This window comes from Acomys russatus, unplaced genomic scaffold (genome assembly GCF_903995435.1).
Source record: "Acomys russatus unplaced genomic scaffold, mAcoRus1.1, whole genome shotgun sequence".
Lineage (NCBI taxonomy): Eukaryota > Metazoa > Chordata > Mammalia > Rodentia > Muridae > Acomys > Acomys russatus.
The window spans coordinates 24,610-38,094 of NW_026131419.1; the positions used below are offsets into that span (position 1 = coordinate 24,610).

At 37.3% G+C, this 13,485-nt stretch overlaps 1 protein-coding gene across 1 annotated transcript in view; it reads right to left on the reverse strand.

The window, feature by feature from the left end:
- Positions 1 to 5,440: 5,440 nt before the first annotated feature.
- Positions 5,441 to 13,485, reverse strand: part of Shcbp1 (SHC binding and spindle associated 1) — a 30,341-nt gene continuing 22,296 nt past the window's right edge. The window contains exons 9-13 of the mRNA XM_051142656.1: positions 11,731 to 11,862; positions 8,491 to 8,609; positions 7,727 to 7,813; positions 7,279 to 7,420; positions 5,441 to 5,763 (exon numbers count right to left, since the gene is read on the reverse strand). Of these exons, the coding sequence (XP_050998613.1) occupies positions 5,450 to 5,763; positions 7,279 to 7,420; positions 7,727 to 7,813; positions 8,491 to 8,609; positions 11,731 to 11,862 (794 nt within the window). The 3' untranslated portion in view covers positions 5,441 to 5,449. The remainder of the gene's footprint in view (positions 5,764 to 7,278; positions 7,421 to 7,726; positions 7,814 to 8,490; positions 8,610 to 11,730; positions 11,863 to 13,485) is intronic.

The window sequence follows — 13,485 nt, forward strand, 5'->3', positions numbered from 1 at the left end:
TGTTTTATGCCATCCTTAGATGACAATGTTTACAATCAAACCAATAAGATAATATTTTACTGATGTAAAGTTTCAGCTAATCATATTTGAGCATCCGTGAGATGGCGCAGTAGGACATGTCTGTGATGTGCAAAGCTGGCAACCTGACCTCGATAACCATATAAAGATGGCCAAAAGTAACCCCCATAAAGTTGTCTTCTAATCTCCACATATCATGGCCTAAAAGCTTATAATTACATTACACACACATGAAACTGAATTGTTTTAAAAAATAAATATCATTGCTGTTATATATAAAATATATCTAGATAATTACCTTAGAAGAGATACTTCAAGATGAAGCACCAAGTTCTGCCTAAAAATGGGCAAGCTTGGATGCAGGCAGGGTCGATGGCCAGGTTCTGCCAAGACAGGATAAGCAAGTCCTCAATAGTTCCTGCCTCAAAAATATGTCTGTCAGATATATTGGGCCAGAAGGTTGAACATAATAGAGAGTTTTGGGTGACTGTTCAGGCAGCAAACTGTCATTTTTTTCATTTTGGAAGTTGCTAACCTGCACTTCTGGTTTATTCAGGTAATTAAGTATTATTCCTTCTCAAGTCTCTGATGGGGTTGAAGACCAGATAGTTTAGTTTTACAATTAAGATTAGTTATTTGGGGTTTAAGATGTTTTTAGGTATAGATAGATGTGTTAAGTTGATAGAGATGAGATATGATAGATACTGATTTACACTCAGAATTTTAGACTCGCCAAGATAGGAAAGGTGTTTTTTTAAGACTGCCAAATACAAATAGCCAAAACACTATGAATGTAACATTTATATAATTCCTGATTGTTTTGTGGTTCTTCTTGATATACATGGTTTATTTTATTTATGTGTAATAATATAAATGTAAATGTGAAAAAGAAATATAATAAAAATTAAGTATTATCGCATATAGTTTCTTTATCCAGTCTTTGGTTGAGGGACATCTAGGTTGTTTCCAGATTCTGGCTATTACGAATAAGGCTGCTATGAACATAGTTCAGCAAATGCCCTTGTTGTATGGTGGAGCATCTTTCAGGTATATGCCCAGGAGTGGTATTGCTAGGTCTTAGGTAGCACTATTCCCAACTTTCTGAGAAAGCGCCAGATTGATCTCCAAAGTGGTTGTACAAGTTTGCACTCCCAACAGCGATGGAGGAGTGTTCCCCTTTCTCCACATCCTCACCAGCATGTGCTGTCATTTGAGTTTTTGATATTAGCCATTCTGATAGGTGTAGGGTGGAATCTCAATGTTGTTTTTATTTGTGTTTCACTGATGATAGCACAGTTCTTTGGAATTCTGATGTATACTGAAGACCAGCTGAGACATCCAGCCTCATAGTCTGAACAACTACTCTGTTCAACTTCCTATTGGTAGACAGCCATTGTTGGACTATGTGGAGCACAGCCCAGGAAACATTCTAATAAATAAACTTTCTACATACATAAGCGTCATTATAACAGTTCTGTTCCTTGTTCTATTTTTCTTTAAATACTTAACTTACAGTAAAAATTACACTTTTTATTATTCATTTGTGAAGGGATTGACCTTGATTCCAGGAAAACTCCTAAAGCAATGGAGCTATCATCCATCCTTCTGATGGGAGAAAGACCTATCATCTTTGTGACCGGTTCCTGATTTTCTCTCACGGTTGTCTGAAGTCTCTGTGACTAACAGGTGAGAAGTACCTTCAGTTCACCTGACCTCAGTATGAAGCTAAAGAATAAACATATTTTTTTTTTTTGTCCTAAAATTTCTCTTAATTGTTAGTATCTGGTCATCTTTCCCACCTGTGGGACAGGGGAATCACTCCATTCCACACTGTGTAATGGGCGGTACAGGCTAGCCACACTGTGTTCAGGAGGAGAAGGGCCTGTGGAGAGCAGAGTGACGGCAGGGTCTGACTATTGGATGCCAGGGGTAAATGTTTATCTCTGCAGATATGGGAAAGGACTGGGACCCTGGTGGAAGCCACAGCCAGGAGCCACTGTGCTGTGCCCTTTCAGAGCATTATCCTAATGGAGGTACTCTTGTCACTCAGGCCTCACTCGACATTCAGAGCCTCCATGCCTACCTGTCGGCCAGAACTGGTGCAGGGCTCTTCTTGGTGCCAGGCTGCAGGCTTGGCTTTGTGGCAGAACAGGCATAAGTGCAGATGCAGGAAGCTGTGAGGGGAGCATGGGTTTAGCAAGGGGCTGCTGTCCTTAGTGGGTAGAAGAGGATGGTGAGCTGCAGGAGTCAGAGTGGTGAGTCCTCCCCAAGGCTATGTAGGAACCTGTGGCCAGATTCAGTGTCCTGTGAGTTCCCATCTGTCCTTTCAAGTCCCTGGACACAGGTGTTGGCCTCTGAATAACTTTGCTCTATAAGTGTCATCTGCCCAGAGCATTGCTAGCAGGGAGCTTTGTGTAGAAACAATTTTTTAAACTCAAAGTCAACATGCTTTTGGTGTATCTATGGAAGGCAAATTGTCAAATTCAAAGAGAACTAATTTCTCTAATATTTGGCTTCAGATGAATCTCTCCAATTTAGGTGAAACATCCTTCCTCGGCCAACTCAGTTTCTACTATTGGCAAAGAAAAGAACCAGCGTGCACAGGGTGAGTGCTAGCAAATGATATCTTGGATTTGAATTTGGATTAGAATTTTGTAGTTCTTGCTGAAGGGACCACAGCATATTTGAAGATATATGTTTGTGACTTGTTTTGTCAGTGATGCATCCATGCTATGTGATTTTTATTAAGTATACTCGAATTATAGTGCTGTTTCTCTAGAAAATGATCGACTTACACAAATTTTGTCTTGTGGAAAATTTTCTATGTAATACGTTCCCTGAGTTTAAATTGGCTTGGGAGACTTTCTGTGGAGAAACAGTTTCAGCTTTCTCTTCTTGATCTTAGAGGCTCTTCTCTCCACATTTCTTGGCATATCTGTGTTTGTTTCTATAACAATTGTTAAGAGTTTTTGCTACTTAAGTGATTAATGTGATTAATACACTGGTTTCAGATATTTAAAATCTTGTGATATATTATTGTCTCTTTGTCCTAATTAGCCTCATATGTCAACATGACATAACCTAGAGTCATCTGAAGGAACATCAACTGAGGACATACACAGATCAGAATGGTAGGTTGCTATGTTTATAAGACTGTGTTCATTGATGCAGGAAGGTTCTTACACTGAGTTGGCAAAATCTCTAAGCAAGTGGGCCTGGAATGAATAAGATAGCGGAGCATATCTCTACTGAGACAATAACCAAATAAGAGAGAAAGATAGGAAACAATGTTTTCTCACGTTTGCTGTTTTTGACTTAAGTGTCTATCTTAAAACTAATCCTAAGAACCCTAACCTTAACCCTCTAACCCTAACCCTTAACTCTAACTCCCTAACCCTAACCTTTAACCTCAACCCTAACCTTAACATGTCTAACTGCCACAATCGACTTATCCCCCTTAAACAGTACACCCAATTAATCCTGTAAGTTATATTGAATGTATTTTATCATAGCAACCCTAACACTGAACAAAACCCCAGTATAACCAACAGTTAAAAATACATTTGCATAATCTTGCCATAGTCAGAAAGGATATGATTAAAAACAAAGAAAGAATTATTCAATAAAACTCAAATAAGAAGAAATTGCTGGAATCAAGGCCAAGGATTTGGCATGGGGTAACTTGCATTTTGTAATGTAAAACATTAGGGGAAAGACTGTGGTTGGGCAGGTCACACAGTCTTCAATATTAAGAAGATGTGATGTGCCCAAGTCTACACATTCATGTTGCTATCGATTTTGGTTATTTACATCAAGATTCACAACCAGTTAAATGCCAATATGTAATTGTTAGTATGGCAAAGGTCACAATAGCCAAAAAAGCATCATAAGCACATCACCCCATCCAAAGCTCAAAGGAAAACCCTGAAAGAGGATCAGGAGAAAATCAGCATTAAAAGGAAAGAGCCTGGCTGGGTGTGGTAGCACATGCCTTTAATCACAGTACTCAGGAGGCAGAGGCAGGCAGTTTGCTGTGAGTTCAAGCACAGCCTGGTCTACAAAGCCAGTCCAGGACATCCAAGGCTACACAGAGAGACCCTGTTTTGAAAAACCAAGAAAGGAAAGGGCCTGACATGATTGGCAATAACAGAGCAGTAAGTAAAGATGACTTAATCTCCATAGTCATAGCAATGAGATGAGCATAATAGCAGTGAGAATTAAGTCTACAGTAATGATAATGGTTTTATTAACACTCTTTAATAAAAGAGGTTGAGTAAACTGACCCTCACCTAGGACCAGAAGACTGACCTGGTTTCAATCTCTAGTGTCAAAAAAAAATTAGGGAATAGTGTTCCAAGTCAGTGATATTAGCATCTGGGAGGTAAAGGTGGAAAGATCAGTAAAGGTGGGAAGATCAGAAGTTAAAGGATATTAATGACTACATACTTTTAAACCAGCTTGAGGAATAAAAGAACTGTCTTAAATAGGGTTAAGGTTAGGGTGGGGAGAGGAGAAACGAAGAAAGACAGGAAGAGTGGCGAGAAGAAAAGAATTATTAGAATACAATAAGATACTTTCTTATTAATCATTTATATTCAATACTGACTCTGAATACATTTCTGTTGCATACCTGTAATCTGTTATTTCTGTTTTGATGACAATATATTTCAATATAACAATGTATTCCATTTAAGCTAGGTATGGTGGCATGTTTTTAATCCTAGCACTCAGGAGGGAGAGGAAGGCAGATCAATACGAGTCTTAGGCCAGCATAGTCTATACACTTAGTTTTTGAAAACAAAACAAAACAAAACAAAACCAAAACCAAAACAAAAACAAAAAAATCTGCTTGCTCTGTAGAGACAATATCTCAAAAAAGAAAAACAAAGGAACATTGTACACATGATACCTACTGCACGCTTACTCTCACATCTTATACCTCCATCATTTCACTTTCAATGCCAAAGTGTATTTACAGGAAAAAAGCATTAGCAAGCTTAACATGGAAGAGCTATACAGTTAAAACAAAACAAAACAAAACAAAAAAACAAAAACCAGAAAACAAACAACACGACTTTCTAGATTAAAAAAAAAAAATCTCCAATTATTTTACTTTCATTTTTGGGAGGGAGGTGAGGAGGAGTGCTGGGTATTGAACCTTGGGAACTAGGCAGTGGGCACATTGGACAAATGCTCTATTACTGACCTACATCTACAAGCATATTTTATGTTTTTGTGGCTTTTTACAAAGGAGCGCTTTGAATGTGATACATGTAGATAGAAGTAAATCTACATTTCATAAAGGTCAATCAAATACACTTTACATAATATACAGTTATGAAGCAAATTAAGCAAACCACATAAGCAGCAGCATGATTCTTAGGACAATGTTCAAAACACAGTATTCTGTGAGTTATTGATGTCATTGTAGCTAGTAAAAAAATGTGCCAAAACTACCTTTGCCATTCCATTTAAATTGGTTTCCAACAATTTCAATAAACATCTCCTGTGACATTATGTTGTCATCAGCTTGTATGATCCCAAGTTCACTCAATCTTTTCTTCATCCGGCCTTTTTGCATGGAAATAGCAAGTAGTTCATTTATAATTTCACAGTTTCCCTTAGCTTGTTCAGAAAAGTCAGCTGTGGCATAAAGCTCCATTTTGTTAGCCACACACTGAAGCATTTTTTCCAGATCTACTCCTTCAGTGGCATCCATCTCTCTATTATTTTGAACTGTATTGTCTAAGGAAACGAAGTATAATGAAGTTAAATATACAGTCTAAATCAACAAGAAGATATTTCTAACAGTATGTTAGACTCAAGCATTTTATTCTAAGAGTTTATGACAGGATATTTTGAATTCTTTACTATAAGAATTTCAATGAGTAGATACTTGGATTTTCTTGCAAACTTCTATCACACTAATAGGGTCATCAATTTTAAACTTTGTTTACCTTCTTTATCCTAAAATCTAAGTCACTGGACATTTTCCTGGACATTTACTATCTGCTAAGATATGCATTGGGAGGAAGGATGCCAAGAGTAATATAATAGTATTACTTTTCTTAAACTCCCAGTCTACCAGCTAATTGACTGGCCTCATGATTCCCATCCTCATAAAGTGTACTCTCATGACTGTTAAATGCCAAAAAGATTTTGCATTGCATTGCAATGTGATTGAGGCTATTCAAATTTAATTGAATCTGTATCTTAATCAACAGGGCTATAGAATGATTCCAGCCAAGAGAGACGTTAGTCCTAAAATCTATACCATGGATCCACAAATGAATGACACAAATAAACTTGGGAGTAGATTCTTCCACCAGTGATTCAAGGTAAGAATCTATTCAATATACACATCAATTTTACCATGCTATATCCTAACTGAAATGGCTCCTCCTAAAGGCCTATCCTTTAAATTGTCTCTAAATTTCCATAGCCATGCCAATAATTTATACTTCTTTTTGTTTGTTTGTTTTTCTTTCGAAACAGGGTTTCTGTGTGTAGCCTTGGCTGTCCTGGACTCACTCTGTAGACCAGGCTGGCCTCAGACTCAGAGATCTGTCTGCCCCTGTCTCTCTGAGTGCTGGAATATAGGCATGCATACTGCAACTTTATACTTCTTTAGGTATACTTGAAGTCACAAATTTCCATTGTGTGCTTATCTTCTCTTCCAGGAAAGGTGGTAACAGGGAGGCACTAACTTTTCCAATGAAAAGTAAAGACAACCTCCAGTCAACCTTCAGGTAAAAGCAACCTTCAACCTGGAAAATTCATTCTCTGCTTTGATCCTTCACAATTATCTATAATAGTACCATTGCTTTATCCTTACAAGAAGCCAGAAAATAAAGGGACTTACACTGAACCAGACCAAAACTATGAATGAACAGAAGCACAAACCCAATTTGAAAGTTTCTTTCATGCTTAGATTCTATAATGGCTCAATCAAGCATCTCTACCTCTATGATGTAACATAGTCAATGACTTTTTAACAAGTGATCTGACTCTTACAGCTAAGTACGGCCTTGAACTTCAGTCCTCTGGCTTCTAACTCCCAAGTGCTGGGCCTGAACCTACAGCTTTGTGCATGTTAAGCAAGAGGAACTATATCTCTAGACCTAAAGCAATATTTGTGGATGAGAAAACCAAAGTCAACATCAGAATTTAGTGCTAAAATACAGTAAATTATATCTTGTTACATATTCAATTAATAAGTACATTTACATAAATTTAATTCAATTATTAAATATGGCATACCATCAGTTTCATCTTGGGCATTTTCCTGTAGGTCACAGAAAATTGCAGGCTTCACCAAAACAACACCGTAACCTTCATTATTGTGTATGATGTTATTGATCATAGATATTTTGGGAATATCATAATGCTCATCAAGGAAATCCTGTGACATTAAAAAAATCTTAAGGAATTGTTATATTAAATTTATGTTTCATAATCCATCTACCTTTTCATACACTATTTCTAAAAATATAAGTAGAAAAGCTCAGAGTTAGTATTGTCATTTCTGTAGATATAAAGATAACAAATGATATCAGAAAACTTTTAATAACAATTAATGCTATTAAAATGTATATATTGTTTATAATTTACAAAACAAAATAATAAAACACAACACGAGAATGAAAGAAACCTAAGTTTTTAGGTGAAATTAGAACCTTTAGAAAGAAATGTTTCAGCCAATACCCACCTTAATGAGGATTCCTTCCTTGCAGTGATGGATGCCATTGTCATTCAGGGTACACTTACTGCCAGGGTATATTTCTATACCAGCACCCTATAAAGTATGAGACGATAGCTTTAAAAAGTCAAGACTAGGGGCTGGGGCGATGGCTCAGCAGTTAAGACTATTGGCTGCTCTTCTACAGGGCCCAGGATTCAATTCCTAGCATACATATAGTGGTTCACAACCATGTTTAAGTCCTGCTCCAGGGGATCTGACACCCTCTTCTGGCCTCTCTCTATGAGCACCAGGAACACATGTAATGCACAGACATACAAGCAGGCAAAACACTCATATACAAACAAATATTTTAAAAAGACAAGATTATAAAGGTTTGTTACTATCAATTCTTAGCCTTTCAGATGGGATAAATGTAAAATATGCTGTTTTAGAGATAACTTCTATCGGCCCTTTCTTTTATACTTTACTCATTTTACATTTACTCATTTTAAGAATGTGTGTGAATGTACAAACACGTATGTATGTGTGCCATGGTATGCCTGTGAAAGTCAGAAGACAATTTGTAGGTGCTGGTTCTCTCCTTCTTCCATAATTTTGGTTCCCACGGGACCAAACTCAGGTCTCCAGGTTTAGCATCAAGCATCTAAGCCCTGGAGCCAGTTTGTTAGCCTTTATAAGGCAGTTGTAATCAATATTGCTACCAAGCAATATTTGATTGACTTCAAACTTAATGAACAAATAACTACTTCCTTCCAAAGATAAAGCAATACCTTGGCACCATACACATCTGAGTTCTTCATGAAGAGTTCTGCTGATGTGCGTACTGTGACTCCTGTAGCTTCACATTGTAGTACACAGTTTTCCAGTGTGGTCTTACCATGGTGAATGACTGTAATAAAAATACTCAATTACTTCAAGTGATCTATTAATATCAGAAACAGTTTACAGTTAACATTAGATGTTGTGATAACTCTTTATAAAAATCTCTCTGATCATCCCCAAATTTAAATATCGATGCACTTTGCAGCCAGTTAATAATATATGTAGAGACTATTTAGAACTATGCACTTAACCTATCCTGTTGTGTATGCAACTGTTTAAGTTTAACCTGCTGCCTTGGCCACTGTTCTACTGCTGTGAAGAGACATGACCAAGGCAACCCTTATAACAGAAAACATTTATATTTTTGGGGGGTGTTTACAGTTTTAGAGGGTTAGTACATTATCATCACAGTGGGGAGCATAGTGGCAGAAAAAGAAGCATGGGACTGTAGAAGTAACGAAGACTTTTACATCCTGATCACCAGGAAGCATGCAGAGAGTGAGACTCAGCCTGGTGTGGGATTTTGAAACCTTAAAGCCCACCTCCAGTACCACACCTCCTAATCCTTCCTAAAAGTCCACCAAATGGGAACCAAGCGTGCAAATACATGAGCCAATGAGGACCATCCTCATTCAAAACACCACACTGGCCTTTAAGAGAACAGTGGAACAACCTGTTTTAAGCTTTCCGTATAATGTGCTTTTACAACCTAAGCTAATGCCTAGCTTTAATCTTAAGTCATGTATAATTTCATGTCTCTGGCCATATAATATATGGATTTATGTGTGTGTTGTGATAATAATTTGCTGAAAGCAGCAAACAAATTAACAGCAACCTTAAAACAAAATACACCATAAGTTTTTAAAGCAACATATGTGCAAAACCATGCCAAGCTATGGGCAGTAATAAAAACATAAAGCTTAAATTATCATGGCACTATGATCTCTTAGGAGTCCCATATGTAAAGCAATTAGGCCAAAGCTTTTCCTAGAGCTGACAGGCTTCCTATTGAGATGAGAAAATTCAAAATCAACATGTTATTGATACTGATTTAGATTACTTTTTACAATTCCTTTACATACTGATGATAAAGATTTGCTTTTTCAGTGCCTATTCTCAATAATCAAGCACATGTGTCATGATTAAAAAAAAAAACAGTAAGTAAAAGAGATTACATAGGCATAAGGATGGAATGATTTTTATTCAATAAGGATTTGAATATAAAGGATAAAATGACTGTATGTTCCCAAAAGGAAAAACTAAAAAGCTAATAAAAGTTAAAATGAAAGTTAAGATGCCTTATGTTTCAAAAATGAAATCGAAAAGCAGAAAATTTGTACAAACTATGAGAGTTTGGAACATAATTAAACAGTAGGATAGTTCTCAGAGACACCATTTAAATTTTATTACACATGTTACAAACTCAAAAAATATGAAGCAGTGATACCTATTCTGAGCTATTTTCTAGAAACTAAAGGCAATATTACTTATAATAAACAACTGGCTCAGTGGGTAAGTCACCTGCCAAAACATGAGTAGCTATATTTAAGTGCCCAGAGCTCAGGTAAAGCCAGGCACAGTAGTGCACATATGTAGTGTCCTATAGTAGGATAAGAGGTGGACACAGGGGAAGTCCCAAAAGACCTGAGGCCAGCTATCCTGGTACGAACTGCAGTTAACAACAAAGAGACCCCATCTCAAACCAGGGGAAAAATGTTGACTGACACCCAAGATTGTTTCCTGAATCACCTTCCCCAAGTATAGTAGGTAGGTCACTACATTCACACATAGAAAAAAAAAAAAAAAAAAAAAAAGAAAAAAGTAAAAGACTTAAACTAAGAACAACTAAAGTATGTAAGTATATATTCATTACAAAAAAGATATATATATTCTTATGTTAGTATTGAGATATATATATATACGAACAGCTTTTCTGGGTATCTTGGAAAAAGAAAAAAGAGACCTTAAAAATAGGTGGATACATTTCCTATAAAACAAATAGTAGAGCAATGTCTTGGTCTTTTTTTGGTGTCTATAACAAAATACCTGACACATGATTCTAATATTTATAAATTCAGAACAACATAGTATCTGATAAGATCTCCCCAGATATGTTACAAATGCGGAAACGCATAGAAAACAGGAATTCATATAGAAGGCACATGTATATTAATCCATTCCTAAGGATAGAATCCCTGTAAACTAATTACCTACTGTGTCCCACCTCTAAAGGGTTCTAACACTTCAACATTTTTATACTAGGGTTAGGTATAGTGAAAAATGTCTATAAACACAAGGCTCAGGAGGATTGACATTTGCTATGAGTTCGAGGATGGCCAGGCTCAGAGTGAGACCCCCAAACAAACAAACAAACAACAAGAAAAAAACCAAATAACTGAAAAGAAAATAGTAAGTTTTCAAGACAAACTATTGTAGAAGTTTTGGTTTCTAAAAACTCAATTATGTTATGTAAACATTTTGTTGTTTTAATCCCAGGTATGGATTATGAGGCTGCTCCATTTTGTCCACAGCCGATAACAGCTTCGTGAGAGGGCTCATGTTCTTTGTCAGCAGAAAACTGCCTTGTGCAGGGAAGGAGGGTTGGTATTTGTCAGCTGGGAAAACATCCTTGTGTGGACTCTGAGAAGGTATAAATATGAGAGCAGAGAGAGAGAGAGAGAGAGAGAGAGAGAGAGAGAGAGAGGGAGAGGGAGAGGGAGAGGGAGAGGGAGAGGGAGAGGGAGAGGGAGAGGGAGAGGGAGAGGGAGAGGGAGAGGAAAGAGGTCTGTGAGAAGAATGCTTAGAGACATCGAAGGAGAAAGAGAAGGCTGCTGCTGCATTTGTTGCGCTGGCTTAATATCCTGATGGTGGATAATGGTACTGCCCCAAAGAGCCCTAAACAGCAGGAAGTAGCCAAAGACAAGTAACCCCTTCTCTCTACTAACCTTCTTCCTCTCCTACCTGATGTTGGGGTGTTGGAAGAGACTGGGATGGAGAAGGGAGAAAGATATAAGAAACAAAAGTAAAAATAGATTTTAAAAGTAGGCTTCCTAAGTCATCATGCTATACACATTATTAATTAGCCTTCCATATATTAAAGTATTATTTCATTAAATGTTCCATGGAAAAATCAATATTTCTATCAAAGCACACACACAAAAAATAACACTGAACACCCAGATACTTACTTAAGATTCCTTCTACAGAATCACGCTGAATAAATTTTATGCTTGAAAACTTAACATCCATACCCATGCAATCAACAAAAGTATCTCCTTTACCCCTCTTTTCTATGACAATATCATCTGGTAGACCATATCCTAAGAAAGAAAGTAAAAACACTTAGAAAGAATGAAGAGAAATGTCTACATACAAAAAGATTAAGACAATCTAAATGTCTAACAGATGAATAGACAATGGAAATGAAGCACATATGCACAATGGAATTCTATACAACCATAAGAAAGGAAAATATAAAATCTGTAGAAAAATGGATAGAAATGGAAAGTACTACACTGAGCAGAGTAGTTTCAGCTCGGGAAGGGAAACCTCTTATTTTCTTTCTTTCTTTTTTTTTTTTTTTTTTTTTTTTTTGGTTTTTTGAGACAGGGTTTCTCTGTGTAGCCTCGGCCATCATGGACTCGCTTTGTAGACCAGGCTGGCCTCGAACTCACAGCGATCCACCTGCCTCTGCCTCCCGAGTGCTGGGATTAAAGGCGTGCGCCACCACGCCCGGCTTCTTATTTTCTTTCTTGTATACATAACTTGTATACATAACTTCAAATTTTAGATCTTTAAAATTATATTTATTTATTTACTTATTTGAATTTCTTTTCGTTTTTGTTTTCAAGACAGGGTTTCTCTGTGGAGCCTTGGCTGTCCTGGACTCACTTTGTAGACCAGGCTGGCCTCAGACTCACAGAGATCCACCTGCCTATGCCTCCTGAGTTCTGGAATTAAAGACTATGCCAGCATGTCCGGCCCCTACTTATTTGGTTTTCGAGACAAAGTTTCTCTGTGTAGCCTTGGCTATCCTGGCCTCACTTTGTAGACCAAGCTGGCATCGAACTCACAGTGATCCGCTTGCCTCTGCCTCCCAAAGTACTGGGATTAAAGGAGTGTGCCACCATGCTGGCTTATATTATTGTTTTTTTTTTAATAAAAATTTAATTCTCTAGAGAGGCAAGAAAGATTCCAGGGACAGAGGAAACACTAAGGGAGGATGTAGCAAAACACAGGGACATGAAAAGGTTTGGGCAGGGATGGAGGGGTATTGAGAAGACAGCGAAACAAAACTAAGTAAGCATAAAAAAGCTATATAGAACATTATAACTTTATAAAGTAAAATAATAGTAATTAATAATAACTTCAAGAATTTACATAAAAAAAGCTTTAAAACAAGAGCCCGGAAAACAAAAACAAAAACCACCAAAAAACAAGAGCCCGACACCAGATGTGGCATACTGCCCTATGACTTATGGATCAGAGAGGTTTCAGAAGTCAACAAAAGAACATATCTTATTGTCATTGCTCTTGGTCACCCACCAGAACATTAAAAAAGAGATATGTAACTATGCAGGAAACTCATTCTCTGTTGGCTAGGGACCACAGTACCAGGAAGTGCTATCTGGGCTGCTAAAGGAAAATCTTGTCAACATTCTTACCAAAGTGTACATTATGCATGTGATAACACACTTTCCAGACAAGGTATACTCACTGATACAAGGTAACATGACTATTTTGGAAATAGCTAATTGCTTTGTGAATGGATATGGGGCCTGCTCCTCAGGACAGTTGACATACCTGCTACTATAAACATGGTCAAAAACCTATGGCTGAGGAGCTCATGGCCCAAAGGAAGAACAAACTACCTGTCTCCAAAAATGAACATGCACTCACAGTACCTTCTAAACATGCTTTTACTTTTTGCAGAGGGGGATGGC